At 44.5% G+C, this 20597-nt stretch overlaps 1 protein-coding gene across 1 annotated transcript in view; it reads right to left on the reverse strand.

The window, feature by feature from the left end:
• Positions 1-20597, reverse strand: part of KDM2A (lysine demethylase 2A) — a 108139-nt gene that overhangs the window by 7761 nt on the left and 79781 nt on the right. Inside the window, exons 10-15 of the mRNA XM_029915306.1 lie at positions 19403-19529; positions 15789-16183; positions 6643-6726; positions 4899-5168; positions 4222-4353; positions 2063-2152 (exon numbers count right to left, since the gene is read on the reverse strand). Coding sequence (XP_029771166.1) covers positions 2063-2152; positions 4222-4353; positions 4899-5168; positions 6643-6726; positions 15789-16183; positions 19403-19529 — 1098 coding nt within the window. The remainder of the gene's footprint in view (positions 1-2062; positions 2153-4221; positions 4354-4898; positions 5169-6642; positions 6727-15788; positions 16184-19402; positions 19530-20597) is intronic.

Here is a 20597-nt window from a genome sequence, read left to right on the forward strand (position 1 = left end):
CCCTCCTCCTTCAGCCCTCCGTACGTTTCCAGTATTCAAGAGTCTCTCATGATTTGTGTCCTTCTCTCTCCCCAACTCTCTTTCCCCCTTCCCCTCCCCATGGTCCTCTGTTAGGTTTCTCCTGTTAGACCCCTGAGTGCAAACATATGGTATCTGTCCTTCTCTGCCTGACTTATTTCGCTCAGCACGACACCCTCGAGGTCCATCCACTTTGCTACAAATGGCCAGATTTCATTCTTTCTCATTGCCATGTAGCACTCCATTGTATATATATACCACATCTTCTTGATCCATCTGTCAGTTGATGGACATTTAGGCTCTTTCCATGATTTGGCTATTGTAGAAAGTGCCGCTATGAGCCCCCAAGCATTTTTAATTCTATCTCTAATGTAACTCTTTCACCTAGGAGATGCTTCTGATGGAAGAGAGATGTTTATGATAGAAGAAAAGCAGCCTGTGTATACCATTTGAACTAGAATGCAGAATCTGACAGAAGTAAACACCACTTTTAGCTCCACCAGTGTCTGAGCCGAGTTCTACCAGCCTGCTTCTGCCACTCAGCCCCCCACCCTATCCTGAGACCAAGTGTATGGAAGACAAAGCAGAGAATGAGAAGCTCTGTGAGGAACTGCACTGCTCCAAAGGAATTCACTCTGGATGAAAAAGAGGAATTTTGGTTCCGTGAAGCTGACATTCATAAAGGCCCACAGCCTCATCCTATGCCACCTATCTCCTGGGGCCACCAGGACTCTGCTGTCATGAAGCTGAGCCAGCGGTCCACTCGGGATCAGCGACCAGGGGTTCACATTTCCTCAGGAAGACCGGTTCTGTCCCTCAGCAACGAGCCTGCTCCCCTTCCTCTACCTTCATAGGGCACTGTGGTTGGAAGAGAATGACTACCTTGTGGGTGCTGGCTTTTCCAGAGCAAGAAGGTAATAGGAATACACAGCATCTGGGGCACCTGGGTGGCTTGGTCAGTTAAGCGTTTGACTCTTGGTTTTGGCTCAGGTCATGATCTTGTGGTTTGTGGGTCTGAGCCTTGCATTGACAGCATAGTGTCTGCTTGGGATTCTCTCTCTCTGACCCTCCCCAACTTGTGTGTACACACATGCATGCTCTCTCTCTCTCTCTCTAAGTAAAGAAACTTAAAAAAATAAAGTAAAATGAGGCATCTGTCCACCTATGTGCTGTGGCAGGGACGCAAACACCACCACCACTGCCGCCACCATCGCCAATGAAGAAAAACGTCAACACTCCTAGTTTAAGAACTTGGGATGAGAATTTCAGCACTAGTCAACTCTAGAAATCCCTGCCCTTAAAGATATATAGAATGAAAATTCAACTACTTTAGTGCCCAAGTGGGAAGAAACAGAAAGCCCAGGAAACTTGTCCCTACTCCTGTGCAGTGCGCCTGGAGGAGACCACTGGGGCCCGAGGGCGGCCATGAGGCTGGCTGCCTCCTCCGTATGTGCCCTCAGCAGCTCTTGTTCTTGCAGGCCTGGGTAACCAGAGTCCTCTTGGCCCTTCGATATTAGCCATCAGGCCAGCAACCTCAGTTATGTAGGGCCAAGGTCATGGCACTGGTCCCACTGCAGGGAGGAGTCGCCTGTGTAGGGCACATGGTTAGGGCTTTCTGTAGGGTCATAAAGGTGAAGAGGACAAAAATGTGAGCCCGCTTAACTGGAACCATAGCACTCACTAGCTGCCTCAGGTCACTGCCTTCCCTCTCGTTTCATTCCTCAGGAGCAACTGCGCTCACCTCACTGCCCTCCGCACACAGCCCAGCTCTGCTGCCTCTTTTTCTAAGGTCTCAGAGTGTAAGAGGACCTCAGCAATTTGCAGACCCCAAGTGGAATGATATTCAGTAATACAAAAACTCACACAAAAGAAAAACAAATAATTAACCAAAGCGGGGGAGATATCAAACAAAATACAAAATAGTTTCCATGGTCAGAAAAACCATGTGAATAAAGTCACAAAGGCAAACACACTCTACTCTAGCCATCCACTAAGCTTGACGTTTCCTCCCTTCTCCAGTGCAGTCTGGATAAAGCTTCCTTACCTGGGCTTTCTCCGAGCTATCCTCCTGGTAGCACTTTGGACACTCCCAGCAATTTGGCAATTCCTCATTAAGCAGCCCCTCTCCATCCATCTAGAGGAAGAAAGGGATGTTAAAAATCTGTCTCATTAAAAAAAAAAAAGTCTGCTTTTTAAGGCTCCTATATCAAACAGTCACATGTTTGGGAAGAATCTGGAAGTTACCCATTGTAAACTCAGCAGCCAATCGGGGAGAAAAACCAAGAGCCATTCAGCACCACTCCTAGCCACAAGAAGACTGGTCACCTTCACTGTTGGTTACTTGATCAAAGTTAGATCCCATGAGGAGATTCCCAAGAGTCTGGGTCAATCTGGGGTCTTCAGACTTCTATATGTATCTTTCCCAACACATTTATTTTCCTGAGAGTCTCATGCCTCTCTGCAAAAGAAACTGACCACACTATTCAGAATGGTGCCAGACCTCATCTTGATAGTGGGGCATAATAATTTTGATTGCTTGGGGTCAGAGACTGTGGCCTAGTCTCTGTGACTCTGTTCTCAACTGTATAGTATGGATAAATAACTACTCCTATCTTATAGGGCTGTGGTGAGGATTAAATGAATTACCTGTTAAATAAGGTATTTAGATAAAAGCTTAGTATATAGTAAATACTTCATTTATCAACATGAAGATGATACCTTAATTTTATTGATCTTAAGATGCGTATTTTTTCACATTTGAATATTTCTAAAATTGAGCTGCTTTTCAAAGTTAACAGTATCTTACAATCATTGTCAGCCAGGTGGCAGTCATGATATAGCCGACACCTTTGGAAAAATCAACAAAGTAGCAGCACCAATGCCCTTTAGATTTAAAGAAATGAAGAAGCAGAGTGGACCCAACCTCACAGGGCTACCTTAAAAGATGTAAACAAGAGAACGCATATGAAACAGTGGTGGTCCACCACCCTTTGTATTAGTATCACTGAAGGAGCTTTGTCACATACTTAGGCCCAGGGCCCATGCTTCAAGATCTGACACTACCTTTTTTAAAAAATTCTTTTAAATGTTTGTTTATTATTGAGACAGAGAGAAACAGAACATGAGTGTGGGAGGAGCAGAGAGGAGACAGAGAACCTGAAGCACGCTCCAAGCTGTCAGCATAGAGCCTGACAAAGGGCTCATACCCACAAACCGTGAAATCATGACCTGAGCCGAAGTCGGACGTTTAACCGACTGAGCCACCCAGATGCCCCTGAAACTACCTCTTAAAGACTGAATCAACTTCCTTATCACTTTTATTTATTTCTGAGAGAGAGAGAGAGAGCGTGAGTGAGTGCATAACTGAGTGAGGGGCAGAGAGAGAATCCAAAGCAGGCTCCAGGCTCTGAGCTGTCAGGACATAGCCCAACCTGGGGCTTGAACTCCTGAACTGTGAGATGGTGACCTGAGCTGAAGTTGGAAGCTCACCTGACTGAGCCACCCAGGCGCCACTTAAATTTTTTTTTAGAGAGAGAGACAGCGCACACACGAGCAGATGAAGAGTGGCAGAGAGATAGAGAGAGAGAGAAGGAGGGAGAATATTAGGCGGGCTCCACATTCCATGAAGAGCTGGACTTGGAGCTTGATCTCATGACCTGAGCCGAATGAGCCACCCAGGTGCCCCTCTATCACTTTCTCTTTTTTTAACTTGAACTCATGATCTGTGACATCATGACCTGAGCCAAAACCAACAGTCAGATGCTTAACTGACGGAGCTGCCCAGGCGTCCCGCTATCACTTTTTCTTAAAGTGTGAACCACCTTGATACACTCATTAAATGTTAGTGATACTATAACTCTAACCATCTTTCAGGAACTAACATCCAGAAATACAATCAAGTACACGGGAGAGATGCTTAAAGGCAAATCGCATTCCCCAATAGACCAGGCAGTTCTATGACAGCCTGGGGACTCCAAACACACTCTATGGAGGCCAGACCACAAGCCCCATGAGGGCAGGAAATGGGACTATTATTCTGTGTCCTGGACTGTCCTCAGGGTCGAGTACAGTGGCTGGCACACCATATAGACCACTGAATGCAGGACAGATGCTAGACCATTACACGGCCCACTGCTGATGGTCCGCCTCGGCGACTCCCACTCCGCTCTGCCCCACTCAGGGGCCCCTTCGGCCCCTCCTCACCTGGAGGCAGCCAGGATGGACAATCTCATTGCAGATACAGCATTCCATGAGTTTCTTCTCGAAGTCCTGCGTTTCCTCATTTTGATCCACCTCTCCACAGAGGGAACATGTGACCGAGTGAGGCAGTCTAGGCTATAAGAGGACAGAGACAGAAACCAAGAAAAGAGAAGACTTAGATCCTTATCGGTTCAGCTTCCCTTTAATTGATGATGGGTGATCTGCTTCCTATAATTCTCCCAGGAACACTTAGGGAGCAAGGAAACCAGGTGGAGAAGAGAGGTTTCTGGTAGGAAAACCAGATGACAAAGAGGCTAGAGAGAATGAACCAGCTGAGTACTAGAGACTGACAGAGACCAGTTTATTTTCAACAGTCCGTTCCAGGTCCTTTCTTTCTAATCCAGTTAAAGAGGGGACGAGAAAGCAGTGATTTGCCCCCTGAAACACTGCTCTCTCATTTGAAAACTGGGTGAGCAAGGTTGAAAGATTAAGTAGGACCATTTTTAGTTATTAGGGATCTTCCTTCTGAACCCAGAGACAAACAGGACAAAGGAAAGCAAGCCAAAAAGAAAGAGAAAGTGCTCCTTTTCACCTGTGACGTCTCCATGACCCTCCACTGCCTGCATGCCAGTCCTGGTGGCACCGCCCCTCCCCCCATCTTTCTCCAGCTGACAACTTACTGCCAAGCACTGCCGAAGGACACAGGACTGCTTCATGCGACCAGGCCCCCCAAACTTCTTCATGTCCCTGCAGTAGTGGCAGACACCACACTCTCCTTGCACACAGGCTTTGCATTTTCGACACCGCACACGTCTCCGCCTGGCTCCTGACACGATGGGGGAGGCAGCAGCCGGCCTCACAGGTGTTAACCGAGGGGCTGGTTTCATAGTGTGAGGCTTTGTGATGGGGATGGTAGGAACCCGCACCTTTGGCCGGGCGGGAAATTTAAGCTAGAAAGAGAGAGCAATGAGGTCAAATATATCCAGTAGCTTTCAGGACTGGAGGGGTAGAAGATTACAAGCCTTGGCAAAACTATGGCCTGTGGGCAAATCTGCCCACTGCCTGTTTGTACATGAAATTTGACTGGAATAGACCGATGCTCATTTGTTTTATGTTTTGTCCATGGCTGCTTTCACTTGCAATGGTAGACTTGAGAAGTTGCCGACACAGACTGTGTGGCCTGCAAAACCTAAAGTATTTATTGTCTTTATTCTATCTGTCATCTACATATTACCTTTACAGCGGAGGTTTGCCAGTTCCTTTAGGCTATTTACTTCCGTCAGAGCCCTCTCTACTGAGCTGTGACATTCACCCTCCCTGAGGGTTCCTCTGTACCGAAGTCATTCCACGGGCCCTCCAATATTTCCTTATCCTGGATACTACTACTCAGAAGATGCTCCTAAAGATGACGGTAAACTACTTCAGGGTGAGATGGATCTTGCTCATTTCTTTATTACTCTGAGTCTGTTACAGAGCAGACACTCCAGTAACACTTACGTGTAGAATACATCCCTCAGGTATAGGGTTACAATTTTAGTCCTTGTACTTGTCTAGCTGGTCATCTTTTCAAGAACAAGGACCGGGCCTTTTAGTTTTTTAATTTTCTGCAGTGCCTTAACCACATTCCTGACCCAAGACATTCACCGGCCAGAGAGGACTACGCTGCGCTGAGGCAGCCTTGTGTGGAACAGCACAGGCCAAGCGGGACTCCTCCATCCTGGTAGGAAGCAGTGGTTCTCTAAGACATCTTTCCCAGCTATTCACCTACACACTCCTGGAATGTGATGGCTCTGCAAATTTCAACTGGGGAGAAGCAAAGAAGGGACTATGTATTTGCCAGATTCACGGCCAGGATCAGAATGTTAGCCCTTACATTTACTTAATAACCTTGACAAAGAATAATAAGGGAAAAATTATACAGGACCTAACTGAAGAGGCATGAAAATCCATACCTGGCATTTTTTTTTTTTTAGCTTACAGGTGATTCTTTTCCTTCTCTTTTCAATTTGATACTGAAAAATCCAAATTAAGGGGAATTTTGAGTATACACTCATGACATCATCGAAACACTCCAGCCATCTAAATATATATGCAATTATTTTAACCAGTTGAAAAAAATATCTGTGAAAATGACTGCAGCACTGGGCCAAAAAGATAGGAACGGGTCCATTCTAGTGAACGACTTTTGCATCCAAACCTGGAGGCAGGATCCTGGTTTGATAGTTCCGTTAACAGAGTCACCTCTAAAGATAGCCAATTACCCTGACCTAAGAGTTAAAACAGAACTGAGTAATGATTTTCTGTCAGTTTATATTAATGTACCAAAAGCTGTCTGCCTCTAGTTGTTCTTTTTCTCCCTGGAATGGTGACGGTCGGCTAGCAAAACGCTTCAGCAGCCTGAAGATGAGAAGAATTGTTTCTTACCTTATCCCTTTTTGGCCACTGTACTATAGGGACTCCAGTGAGGGCTAACTTGGGATCGCTGTTGGCAAGCTCCTCGAGCAAAATCTAAGAGAAGGAGAGGACAGAAGAGGAGGGGAAGAAAAGCAGGACATGGTGAACAAAGAGCCAACCACTCCCAAGAGCATCCAGACCTAGCCTCAGTCCCCACAAGCAACATGGGAAGGGCAGGCTGGCAACTGTATTTTCCCTTCATTTAGAGACTCACTGCCAAACAAATAAATTGCAGATGAAAGAGAAAACTTAAAACTACTGTAGTACTATCAAGACTCTGGATTTACTTTTGCTCCCAACCCCATATCTGCATACTCACTATACTGTTAACATGTATGCTGAAGTAACTTACCTACAGGGCGACAAGTGTTACTTGTCACACGGTTCTATATATGGCAGCAAAACTTTATATTGCCCCTTTACTTTTCAACACCAATGATTATTACCGAGAAGTACTGCCTTCATTTTGCAGATCTCAGCAAAGCGGCAAAAATGATCGGCTAATACTTAATACTAATACTTAATAATATGAACAGAACAGCAGAGTCTTAATGTCTTGATTCAACCCAAAACTCTAAGTCTGATTACAGAAATCTCAACTTCAAATTAACCAATAGATTAATCTCTCTCTTTCTCACACTCATACACACATACACACACAATCATTTGGCTTTATTCTTGTAAATGGAACAGGAACAATTTAGGGGCAACAGCTTTGATGGCCTTAACCAATCTGGTTTGAATGACGTGAGGACAATGCTACAGTAAGAAACTGCCACTTAAGTGAATCATACTGGTTGAGTGTTATTTGGAAGCAAGCCTTTATGTTTTCTAGACTGAAATTTCTGAATCCTGAACCTTGGAGCAGAATGAAATCCCTCTTCCTCTGACCTCACGCGCCCTACAGCAAGGACAACAGCAAAAGAACACAAATCCAAAAGACAAGTTACAAGATTCCTCTCAGGCTGCCCTTTCAGGTGTGTGTACAGGGTTTGAACTGCTTCAGCGAACACTCAACTTTGATCCTGGACAATGAGCATGCCTAGGCCATCTTTAATAATCATTTCCATAACCCTGTGGGCTCTGGGCCTAGAGACCAGGACTTTTTGAAGCATGCGGCACTTCCCTACCAGGCGTTTTCATGGATCATGCTCCAAATTCGAGTTGGGACTCAGAAAGACCCTTTAAAACACCCAGGAAGCTCCTTCACGAAGAACCCCTTTGCCAAGTCTCCAGATGCCTCTCACCCCCCCCCACCCCGCAAACTGATTTCATTTGCAGACGTTTTATTTACTTCAAGTTGCTATGGCATCCTATTCTGAAGCCGCCTGTTTAGCATTGCACAGCGTGGGGGTGAAGAGGCGGGGTGCAGTGCCACGTGGGACCAGGCTCCGGTATGGGCTCCTAATCTCCCTAGGGTGAAAAATTCAGGTCCATTCAAAATGTGTGCTAGGGAGTGAACAGTTCCCCTCCCCCATGTCTACTGCTGAGGAGTAGGACTCTGCCCATTTCCTCTGCTGCCGCCGGAGAGCACTGAGCTGTCCACAAACAGGGACTTTCCACTTTCAGCAAAACAGACCTCACATTAAGATCCACAATTGTTTAAGAGCAGCAAAAGAAACCTACCCGTTCACCAGACGCAGTCTAAATCTACCTGCAAGATTTTTTGTGGGGGATGAGGAAAGGTAGGTGGAGAAATTGTGTCTGCGTGGGGGCTGGGGGCAGCTGTTCACACACAGAAGACTCCGTTCCTGGGGTCTGTGTGGGTGTGGAGGGAAATGCAGGTTTCCTTCCAAGCCTTGTTTTGTTGGGGCCGCACAACCAACAAACTCGCCCTGCTTCATCAAAAAAGGCAGACTCCAGCTGAGGCCCTCCAAGAAACCATATAAAGAAGCCACCACCCTTCACCAGAGGGGGTTTGGGACAGGGAGCGGGGGTGGAGTGCAGAAAGGCTGACGCCTATCTAGGCTCCTGGCATTCGGGAGAATATTCAAACACGAGCCCACACCCCACACATCACAGGAAGGGGAAGGGAACAGCAAGTGTCTGGGCAGAGAAGGAAAAAGGATTCCCAAAAGCCCAGAGACCCAGTTCAAGAGCACATCCCACCAGGCGAGGGGACAAGTGCAATGACGGCTCAACGCAACACTAAGTAACCTGAGCATTGTCCTGGGCTCCCCTGGTAGGCTGCTCTTCCGCCTCTTCCTCAGGAGACAAAGTCCCTACAGTTACACACACCCGAGCCAGAAAGGGTTTGCCGCCCACCCGCCTGACCTTGCGTTTCTCGGTGCTCTGGAGCTGCTGAAGCTCTTGGTTGAAGTTTCCCCAGCGTCTTTGTTTTGTTTTCTGTATTGGAAGTTGTGCTGAAGGAGTTTAGGTTTTCTGCCTCTAGGAAAATCCTGATTTACTTGAAAATTCCGGAATCTCCCAAAGTACATCAGGCAGGGCAGTCCAGCTATAACCCTTGAGGCTACCCAGAGGGAGCAGCGTGTCGTGCTCTGAGCTCCTTCTCGAGCCCTTCAGCTCAGCCGCGGCTTCCTGTGCCTGCGAACAATGCTGCTGCGTCACCCACATGCAGCTCCCAGAAATGCTTTGCAACGGAAGATGGCAGGAGGGGGAGCTGAGCTCGAGTGAGCGAGCCAGGCTGAGGGCCCAGCCGTCCTGCTGCAGAGTCGGGAGGGGGTGTGCTCAGCCAGCGCTCTCGGCCCGGTGATTGGAGGAAAGGCTGCCGGAGGCGAGCCTGGCCGGTCCCCGCCTCCTCCCTCCCACCGCCACTGCAATAGGAGAAGCCAAGGCCGGCCCCAGAGGGCTCCCTCTGGCCGACTTCGGAAGGCGCCAGCAGGAGGGCAGGCTTTAACCCGTTCCGCATCTGGGCCCCTGAGTGTCCTTGTCTTCGTCCACACCCTAACCCTCAGGGTCACCTCTTATTGTTACAGCCAGCGCTCTTGCATGCTGACCACACGCCCATACACCCACACACACCCACACACACACTTCTCTCTCCTGCTCTCTGGGCAAACAGCAAGTCGCCCGAAGTTCAGCCTGTGCTAGAGCCAGGCACCCAAGCTGAGTTCCTCTCTCCCCACACACCCGCCCGCTTCACCTGCCCTCACTGCCACTCTCCCAGCCCAGAATCCAGAACGAACATACGTGTTTCCAGAAAAACCTTCAGGAAAGACACATTTCAACCAATACTGAGATATTCAATACATATGTCTGTTTAATATCAACTACTTCGACAACAGATGCCTGCCTCTGGTTACACTGGGCACTCTACCACCAGCACGGAAACGCCCAGGCAGCTCTAGCGTCAGTTCCATCCTGACCAAGGAAAGCTATCTGCGGCCGCAACCTCAGGTCAAGGCGCTTTATCTCCCGCCTTGGTACCAGTGCAAGGAGCCAGTGAATCTGTGCCTGCCAATTCCACATCCGGCTGTCTCCTGGGACTCCGCCCTTCGGATTACCCCTCCCCCAGGACACCAGCACCCCTGCACACTTCCTATTCTTGTTTCTCGCCTGCCTCATTCTTGCTGTTCCCTGGATGAGGCAGCCAGCCTGGCGTCCTGTCAGACATCTCCGTGCCATTTCTGACAGCCACTCGAGTGATGTGTGCGACACACTCTCCACGCACGGATTCATGGTCAGGGTGACGCTCAGACGGAACAAGCAATCTCTCACTACAGTGTCCTGTCTTTTGGATCCAGATTTATGCAATTTTCAGACTCTTGTAAATGTAACTTGGCTTTTTTTTCAGAAATTACAGATGCTTTGAAATAAACATCTCAGGCTACTATGAACCTAGCTCTTACCACTGGAAACCTTACTTATTTCCAGGACAGTTGTTTCAGGGAGTCTCTGGTGTAGAGTCAGTGGCCTAACAGGTTTTCTGGGGCTTGGGCTTTGCTGCCAGGGGCCACATATTTCAATTTTTAAAAATAGTTTATCAAGAAAGGTGGGAGTTTTATGCTTTTTGGTTGAGCTCTCTGAAAAAGTTTCTATGGCCATTCTAATCCTAAAACTCTCGTTTGCACTTTACCTTAAGTGCACACTGAAAGATCAAGTGTAATCAGCCCATTATATCTGAAAAGCTCTCCTTAATAGTGTGAGAAGTCTTCTTGGAAAATCCTGGTTTTTATCTCCTTTTACTAAGGAGAAACAGGTAACCAGGCTGTAGCAAGTGAAAACCCTACAGGCGACCAGGAAGGACAAAAACCAGATAGGGCACTAGGGTTTCCAAATCGCATATTAAACAAGGCCATTTTTTTTTTATTAATTCAGAATAAAGGATAGGCAACAAAGATCAGAGATGATAAGAACATGACATGACATAATAATGTAACAGGAACACTTTGAAGAATTATTATGTATTTAAAAGTAACGTTATATGCCTTGTAGCTATTATTCAAAACTTTTTACTTGGGGGACACCTGGCTGGCTTAGTCAGTGAAGCATGTGACTCTTGATCTTTGGGTCATGAGTTCAAGCCCCACGCTGGGTATAGAGTTTATTTTTAAAAAATAAATTGATAAATAAATAAATATAAAACTTTCTACTCAGTAAGAATGTGTGGAGTATATTTCAAATAAAGTTTTATTGATATAGGTTGCCTTTCCTCCCTTCTAATCTGGTTTAATGGATTAAGATCTAATTATAGTAGATCCTCTACCAGTTCTTTTTAGTGTCAGAGTCACCCCCAAGTGTCAGAAGCAAATTTCTCATTAGTGTCTGTATCTACTTGAAACCAAGACTTTGCTTTCAGTTCCATCATACTCCTCAGATAGAACCTCCTGTAAATTTTCAGATTATGGTTACAAAATAAAATGTTAGGATCTCAGATCAGAGCAGCAGTAGGAGCCTATTGCACTACAAAGAACAATTCTGAAGTTTATAAATTGAGAGCCATTTATATAATGTTTTACATCTAACAGGAAAAGTTTATTAACTTTTTTTGTTTGTTTGTTTTTAAGAGAGAGTGGGTGGGAGCGAGACTCCCAAGCAGGCGCCATGCTCAGTGTGGAACCTGACATGGGACTCAATCCTATGACCCTGGGATCATGACCTCAGCTGAAATCAAGACTCAGACGCTCAATCCACTGAGTTATCCAGGAGCCCTTATTAAAAGTCTATTTGTTTGTTAATTTATAAGTAATCTCTACACCCAGTCAAACTCATGACCCCAAGATTAAGAGGTGCCTGCTCTACCTGGGCCAGTGAAGTGCCCTCTTAACTTCTGAATTAAGAAGACTGGCACTTCCTTCCCTCAGGAAGAATCTACACCCACTTTCTCCGTGTTCACGCAGCACTCTAGTGTCACGCAGGCACCTGTAACCCTAGAATGCATGTGCTTTCTCGGCCCATTGAAATGCCTGCTCCACCACTGACTTGCAAGCCGCTTGAGGGCTTGATCCACAGCATGTCTGCATATTTACCTCAATATCTAGCCCAGTTATGGCACAGCGTAGGCAGGCATTATTCACAGATTTGTGACATCTGAATTTCATAGATTTGTGACATCTGATATTCTTCTGTAATAGTGATAGTTTATTAAGTATTTACTAACATTATCATTAAATTTCACAACAGCCCCACTGAGGCAGATGTTATTTTACAGAGGAGAAAATAGGTTTTTATAGATCTAGTATCTTGACCAAAAGTCACATGTTTGCCCAGCTTATCAAAATATCTTAGAGAAAATAAGGAAGTAAATACGTATACAACACTGAATGTATTTCATTGAGTTGGGCAGCCAAATACATTGATATATTAAAAATAGGGGCTCAGGGAGAGAGGGAAGGAAAGAGAAAGGAAAGGAGGGAGGGAGGAAGGGTAGGGGAAGGTGATGGGGGGAGGGGAGAGAGAGGGACAGGGGGAGGGAGGGAGAGAGGGGGAGAGAAGGGGGGGAGAGAGAGAGAGAGAGAGAGAGAGAGAGAGAGAGAGAGAATGAGAATGAGAATGAATCAATCCCAGGCCAGCTTAGTGCTCAGCAAAGGGCCTGACTTGGGGCTTGATTCATTCCTCGGACTGTGAAATTGTGACCTGAGCCAAAATCAAGAATCTGACGCTCAACATACTCAACCAACTGAGCCACTCAGGCACCCGAGGTCAACAGTTTTTAATGCCCCGTTTTTAATCTAATCCCCTCCCAACTTTATATTCTATATTCTTTCTTTTTAATTTTTAATGTTTATTTTTGAGAAAGAGAGAGAGAGACAGAACCTGCATGGGGGAGGGGCAGAGAGGGAGACAAAAAATCCAAAGGTGGCACCAGGTTCCGAGCTGTCAGCACAGAGCCTGATGTGGGGCTCGAACCCACAAACCGTTAGATCATGACCTGAGCAGAAGTTGGACACCTGACTGGGCCACCCAGGTACCTGATCTTTCTTTAATAATGCAGAATTTAACATTTTAGAATCCTCAGCCCCCTCTCCCCCCACTAAAATGGAGTTTTCTTCCGGGAATATCTAACTGCGGAGCTCTTATCTCTTCTGCTAGTTTCTCCTGAGAGCCATACAGGCTGCAACAAGAAACAATTTCTCTCTCTGCAGGAAGAGGAAACTCTGGGCTCACTGTGTCCTCCACTGCAGTGTAGGCTTCTCGGCTACAAGCACTAAGCTCTCTAGCACTGCAGTCTCCAGCTGTGCGGTGATGGCGCCTACCCAATGCAAAGCTTCTTTTCTTCTGGGTGGTGTTCAGATTCTCAAAGTACTCAAGCTCTATATTCACTACTGTCTAAAGCTGAGATTAAACATAAGTGGTCAAATGCAGGAATAATGAATCCATTTGATCTTAAGTTAAACTACCTGCAGAGCTGGAATCTAAATCTGTTGTCTTCTGACAGCAGCTGCATTTAAACTATGGTATCAGGTAAGGGAGACAAAGTGCAGGAAGAATGCAAACGCTGCCAGCCTCCTGTCATCCTGCCGACCACTCCGTCCTCACGCTCTGGTCTCTGTGCCACTCTATCTGAGCCCGGGGTGGCAGCCATGTTCTTCACAATTCCTGACAAGGAAGCGCTCTCTAGACACTTTTCATAATGCTAAGAGCCCTCTTTACATCTCTCTTTTTAACTCATTCCCCCCTTCCTGCTGCGTACTTTTACTCCGGTTTAGTACTTGACCCAAATTTTCTACATTTTCCCCTACCACTCTGTCTCAAGTATCTTTATTTAACTAGTTAAGGGAGTCTTGCGTATTTCTATCATGACACTTGACCTTGTACAGATGACTAGTGGATTACAGTATGGCTTCCTATAACTGGAGTCAATGGAATCAAATCCCTTAGGACTGAAAAGATACTATTCTTTTTCATGATTCATAAATACAGATACGCAGGCCAAAAAAATGTCAGTGAGATATAAACTTAGAAATCTTTCTTTTTAGGGATCCTACAGGCAAGTTAATTTAATTTTCCTAAATGTATTTATGATGGAATAGCCAGATTAAAAAAAAACTTCTGAGTAAAAAAAGATATTATACTTAAACTCTCAGGAAGTTTTAATAGATATGTCCTATCACAATGGAAAAGAAAAAAAATGTATATGTCCTTTGCTCACTCAAGGGTGGAAAGTGAGTTTGGAGTCTAGTTTGTGAGTCTTAAAAAGTATGGTTAGGTTTCTTTTGCTACACATTAATCGTTACAGAAATAGGACCACATCTACCTGGAATTTTGTCATTTCCTCCCCTAAATACAAGCCACAGTGATACCACCTGTCTTTTCTAGAACAAACCTTGTAAAACTAAACTATAAAATCAACTGTCCTGCTCATATCACCATTGGAGAGGACCAACCTAAACAGGTTACTACTTTTTTAAGCCTCTTTATTTTTTAGCGCTTTCACTGATGCATAAAAAATAAGATATGATGTAAAAGTCTATCATAAAAAGAATAAAGAACGGTTCAGGTCCTATTCCGAACTTCAGGAATTCTTTCCTGAGGAGTTTGCGGAAGCGTGTCAGCTGGTATCAGTGGCCAAGGAAAAACGTGAACCAGGAATCAGGGATGGGAAAGACACACTGAGATACTCAGCCGGTCTTCCTTAGGGTTACATAGAATTATTCAATATAAATTCTTCTCTGGCTTAAAATAATCTGTATGACAGCTTTTAAAAATAAACACTTAATTACTAATTGTGAACTACCTTTCTACTACACATACCCATGCCTTGAACCCAAAATGTAGTTCCAAATGATGATTTTAAAGAGAAAATGGATACTGAGAGACCTCTTGAATAAAGAAGAAAAATATATAACATGAATAAACTTGATATAGCAATAGGATACTTTTTAAAAAATCTTTACACCCAACCCGGGGCTCAAACTCACAACCCCGAGATCAAAGGTTGCACACTCCAATGACTGAGCCAGCCAGGTGCCCCAGGCCAGATTATGTTAACAATGATACTTTCTCAGAAGCTGTCCCAAAGTATTTAAGTCTTTTTTTTTGGTCTTAACAGTAGGTAAGTATGAAACTAAACACGTAAAGCCTATTCGCCACCACCCAGCACAGCAAGGCTTCTCTCTTATCTGCTTGAGGGGAGGCTCCTGGAGATGGTTATGCCGCTTTTGTTCTGAAACGGGCCTCTTTTTTGAAGGAAACTTGATTAAGTAATATTTCCTAATACATATACTTTTTTTAATGTTTTATTTATTTTTGAGAGAGTGAGCGAAGAGAGTGAGCATGAACGGGGAGGGTCAGAGAGAGGGGCAAACATACAATCTGAAGACAGGCTCCAGGCTCTGAGCCCTCAGCACAGAGCCTGACACGGGGCTTGAACCCATGAACCATGAGATCATGACCTGAGTCGAAGTCGGACGCTCAACCGACTGAGCCACCCACATATACTTTCTTAAATTAGGCTCTTCTTTATTTTACAATCAGTCTGAAATCTGTTTTTAGGACTAAATTTAAGTCCTCACTTTACAAAAGTCAGCATTTTCACAACAGGGACCTAACCTCACCCTGGGAACTGAAGCGCTATGCAGCACACACAGGCACGTATGAATTTCCTTCTGAATGAGCTGCAGAGTATCCAAAATTCCTATACTTTCTCTCTTAAAATTGAGAAACTGCCTGCTCCAGCCAGGCCGGTGGCTGTCATGCAACATAACGACTCTTACCTTTACGTCAGCAATGAGAGCATCTTCATCCTCTATCCCTGTGGGGACACATTTCTTGTGCAGTGGCAGAGACTCCAACTTATCTACAAGACAGCGAAGGCCTTCAAGCTCAAAATGGGTCAGATGCACCTGCCTGTCCTTTCGGGGGCTACACTGGGAATCCCACACTTGGCCATTGTGGGAGCCCCGGCTAGAGTCAGAAGAGGAGTCCCCCGACAGGCTTTTCTTCAGACTTGGGAGGCTTCGGCAGGTTTTGCCCAGTCCGTCATAATCCAGGTTGACCCCATTGGCTACAGGGCTAGTGAGGACGGAACGCCTACTGCTCAGGCGTCTCGGCTCTCGATCCACGGCTTCCTCATCCCCAGTTCCAGATTCCAACCCATTTAACTCCAAATCTGCCAGCGAGAAGACAAAATATAGTAAGAGTATGCTACTTGACCATGTGATCAACCAGAGAAATAGGGAGCATGGAAGGGGCCCTGAGGTTATAAATGACAAAGCTGTGACCTTTTAAAATGATCTCTCCTTATCCCACTCCATTTGCCCACTGTTGAAAATCTGAGCTAATAGGGCAACTGAGGTAATAATTGCTTTTTCAAAAGATTGGGAAGGGTCTATGAATTGTGTTCCAGAAATAAGTAAGCTGAAAACAGCTGTAAATTAGTTTTGAGTCCAAATTGAAATTTGGGATTATGATTTCATTAACTTTTTTTAAAAAAGCAGATATTATGAAGCATATACTTACAGTTTTTTTTTTAAGCACCCACGAGAGTGGAATAAGTAAGGGGAGAGAGAGAGAGAGAGAAAGAGAGAGAGAGAGAGAATCGCAAACAGGCTCTGCAGTGTCAGTGCAGAGTCTAATGCTGGGCTCGAACTCACAAAATTGCGAGATCAGGACCTGAGCTGAAATCAAGAGTTGAACGCTTAGCTGACTGAGCCATGCAGGTGCCCCTAATAAGTAGTTTTACTGAAAGTTTTGCCATAAAATTAAACTTCGGAATTGAATCCTATCAATATGGCTAACAAAGTTTTTTCTTTTTTTAATTTTTTAAAGTTTATTTTTGAGAGAGAGTCAGAGTGTGAGTGCGCAAAGGGGAGAGAGAGAAAGACAACAGAATCCAAAGCAAGCTCCAGGCTCTGAGCTGTCAGCACAGAGCCTGATACAGGGCTCAAACTCACAAACTGCCAGATCACGACCCGAGCTGAAGTCGGATGCTTAACCAACTGAGCCACCTGGGGGGGCCGATAAAGGATTTTTTAAAAGGAAGATTTTGATAGTCAAAAGTTTTAATGAAAGAAAAATAGTTGAATGTGCATTGGTTCTTTATTATGAAAGTAATACAAGAAACAGACCCTTAACTACAGAGAACAAACTGATAAAAGTAAATGAGGGGATGAGTTAAAAAGGTGACGGGGATTAAGGAGTGTGCTTTTTTTTTTTTTTTAATGTTTTTTATTTATTTTTGAGAGACAGAGAGAAAGCGTGAGCAGGGGAAGGTCAGAGAGAGAGGGAGGTACAGAATCTGAAACAGGTTCCAGGCTCTGAGCTAGGTGTCAGCCCAGAGCCCGACGCGAGGCTCGAACCCACGAACTGTGAGAGCATGACCTGAGCCTTAGTCGGACCCTCAACCGATTGAGCCCCCCAGGCGCCCCAGGAGTGTGCTTTTTGAGAGAAGCACCAGGTGCTATATGGAAGGGGTGAATCTCTATATCATTCACCTGAAGCTAATAGTACAATGATGTTAACTAACTGGAATTTGAGTAAAAAGTTAAAATAAAGAGAGTACCGTGTGGCTCAGTCAGTTGAGCATCCAACTTCTGCTCAGATCATGGTCCTGTGGTTCATGGGTTTGCGCCCTGCATCAAGCCTCGGTGCTGGCAGTGCGGAGCCTGTTTGGGATTCTTTCGCTCTCCACCTCTCCTCTACTCACACATGCTCTCTCTCAAAATAAATAGATTTTGTTGTCGTTGTTAGAGAAGACTATATGGGTGGGGCACTTGGGTGGCTCAGTTGGTTAAATGTCTGACTTTGGCTCGGGTTATTATCTCATGGTTTGTGAATTTAAGCCCCATATCAGGCTCTCTGCTGTGAGCGGGGAGCCTGCTTTGGATCCTGTCCCTCTCCACCGGCCTTCCCCTGCTCACGCATGCATGCACCTGTGCACATTCTCTCTCAAAAACACACATTAAAAAAAAAAGAAAACCATAAAAATTAACCAATCCAAAGGAGTAAAAGTAATGTATGTTTACTATTAACAATTTAGAAAATATAGGGACACCTGGGTGGTTCAGTCAGTTAAGGTCTAACTTTGGCTCAGGTCATGATTTCATGGATCGTGGGTTCAAGCCCCGTGTTAGGCTCTGCTTCAGATTCTGTGTCTCCCTCTCTCTCTCCCCTTTCTCCACTGGTGCACACACTCCCTCTCTCTCTTAAAAATAAATGAACATTAAAATAATAAAAATAATCATAATTTAGAAAATACAGGATGGTGCAAAGAGGTAAGTAAGTCATCCCTTATCCCTCTGCCCTTAGATAACTCAACAACTGATGTGAATTTTCTTTCCATCTTTTTTTGACGCATATGTGCATGACTATAATTGCACTGGAATTATGCTGCATATACAAATCTGTATCCTGCTTTCATGTACTTGGTGACCATTTTTTATTTTCAAACAAGAATATAAACAACCCTCAAAGAAAAAATGCTAAAGCAAAAAAAAATATCTGGTTTAGACTGAATATCCCATGAAAGATATGATCACAGAATATTATAGTGTTGGATCCTCTGCACCTCAGGGCACAGAACAGCCTAAAAATGTATAACTGAAAGTATCTTGTGGCGCCTGGGGGGCTCAGTGGGTTAAGCGTCCAACTCTTGATCGGCTCAGGTCATGATCTCATGGTTCCCGGGATTAAGCCCCACATCAGGCTCCACGCTGACAGCACAAAGCCTACTTGGGATTTTCTCTCTCCCTCTCTCTCAAAATAAATGAACAAACGTTTAAAAAATAAATAAAATAAAAGTACTCTTGTCTAATTACATCCATTGTTCTCAGTTTTGAAGCTGCCAAGCTCAGTGAGAGGAAAAAAAAAAAGAAAGTACCTTGCCATCTAATAAAATATTTCTCTTGATAGAAGTCAGGGAAACATTAAAGCATAGAGGTTAGGAGATAGATTTTAGAGTCTTACCAGTCTGATTCAGACTCTATCTTTCCCACTCATTAACTATAAGATTATAGACAAGTGTTTTAATCTCCTTGAAAATTAATGCCACCATTTGTAAAACGAGGATAATAATAATACCTACCCTCATAGGTAATGATTAGAATTTAATGTATATAAATTGTTTAGTAAAATGCCTGAGTTAGAATGATGACATGTCCTTAGTTTTTACTGTGCCAAAGACCATTCTTTATACAATAAAACACAGCAGACAAGGGATCACCTTTCTGAAGGAGCTAAAGTACTAACAAATCAGACAAAGATGAGATCAGATAATTCACTTTGCCTAAGAACTCACATCTGGGTAGGAGACCAGCTATAAACAATATCCAGCTCCAGTGAATGAATCTATAGGTCTAAGCAGGTAAGTTCACGTAGGCAGAACACTTACCCATACTGAGGGACTCTTTTTGAAATTCCTTAGTTAGGTGGGAGCGGTTGGTTATGCAGTACACATAGCGCTCCAACACGTACCAACACATCTCATAGTAGAATGGATAGCGGAACTTATTTGGAACCTGCATGAAAACAAAACAGTAAGAAAAAGCGAGCTGATAACAATTTTCAAGGAAAGAGAGTAAGACAAACTGAATCATGGCAAAGATTAACCCAGGAAAAATGCTTTCTAGTCAACCTGAAATCTAGAGTGGTAACTGGAACAAGAATCTAAGTGGAGCTGACAACTTAAAAAATGTTGATCTTGGGAAATAATCACTAGAAATAATCACCACCAAGAAGGTGCCTTGGGAAAGCATCAAAAAGAAGTTGCGGGGGTGCCTGGGTTGAGCAGCCAATTCCTGGTTTTGGATCAGGTCATGATCCCATGGTTCTGAGACGGAGCCCCATATCGGGCTCTGCTCTGGGCATGGAGTCTGCTTGGGATTCTCATTCTTCACCCCCCCACTCCCCCCACCCCCACTTCGCACTGCCACTCTCCCTGGCTCTCACACTCTCTTTAAAAAAAAAAAACAACAGTTGTGGGACAGGAAGTAAAATGTTAGAGTAAGACACAATATACTTGAGAAAACTGTTTCAGGGTTCTTAGGACACAAAGGCCTGTCAAGCAGTCTTGCCTTCACTACAGTTTTAACCTCAATCAGAAGACCAGGGAACAAAGAATCTAATAGAAAACAGGACGTGAGTTGAAGTTATAGAAAAGTGTAATTAGAGAGTCATTCTCAAGCTGTGTCTAGTGTAGGACACAAGATGGTATTTTTCCTACCATCAACTCTCAGCCTGTACAGTACTTTGTAGTCTGCCAAAAGGGCAAGTCCACAAATTAGATTACTGTTCCACATGGCCTAATCAGCCACTGTCTTTAGTTTTCTTTTCATGCTCTCCAAAAGTAGCATGAAATTATTCCAGCTGAATAATAATGAAAAGAACTACCCTTTAGATCTAGCATAGTTGAAGAAAAGGCAAACAGCATGGATTAACCAGTGAGGAAGACCGACAATGGAGACTAACCTATATATATATATATATATATATATATATATATATTTTGCCATCATCCTTTAGAGAGGACATCTTTCTGAAGGATAAGCCATACAATACTTCTAAGATTGTTTTGAATATTCAACTCC

This window comes from Suricata suricatta, chromosome 11 (assembly GCF_006229205.1).
Source record: "Suricata suricatta isolate VVHF042 chromosome 11, meerkat_22Aug2017_6uvM2_HiC, whole genome shotgun sequence".
Classification (NCBI taxonomy): Eukaryota; Metazoa; Chordata; class Mammalia; order Carnivora; family Herpestidae; genus Suricata; species Suricata suricatta.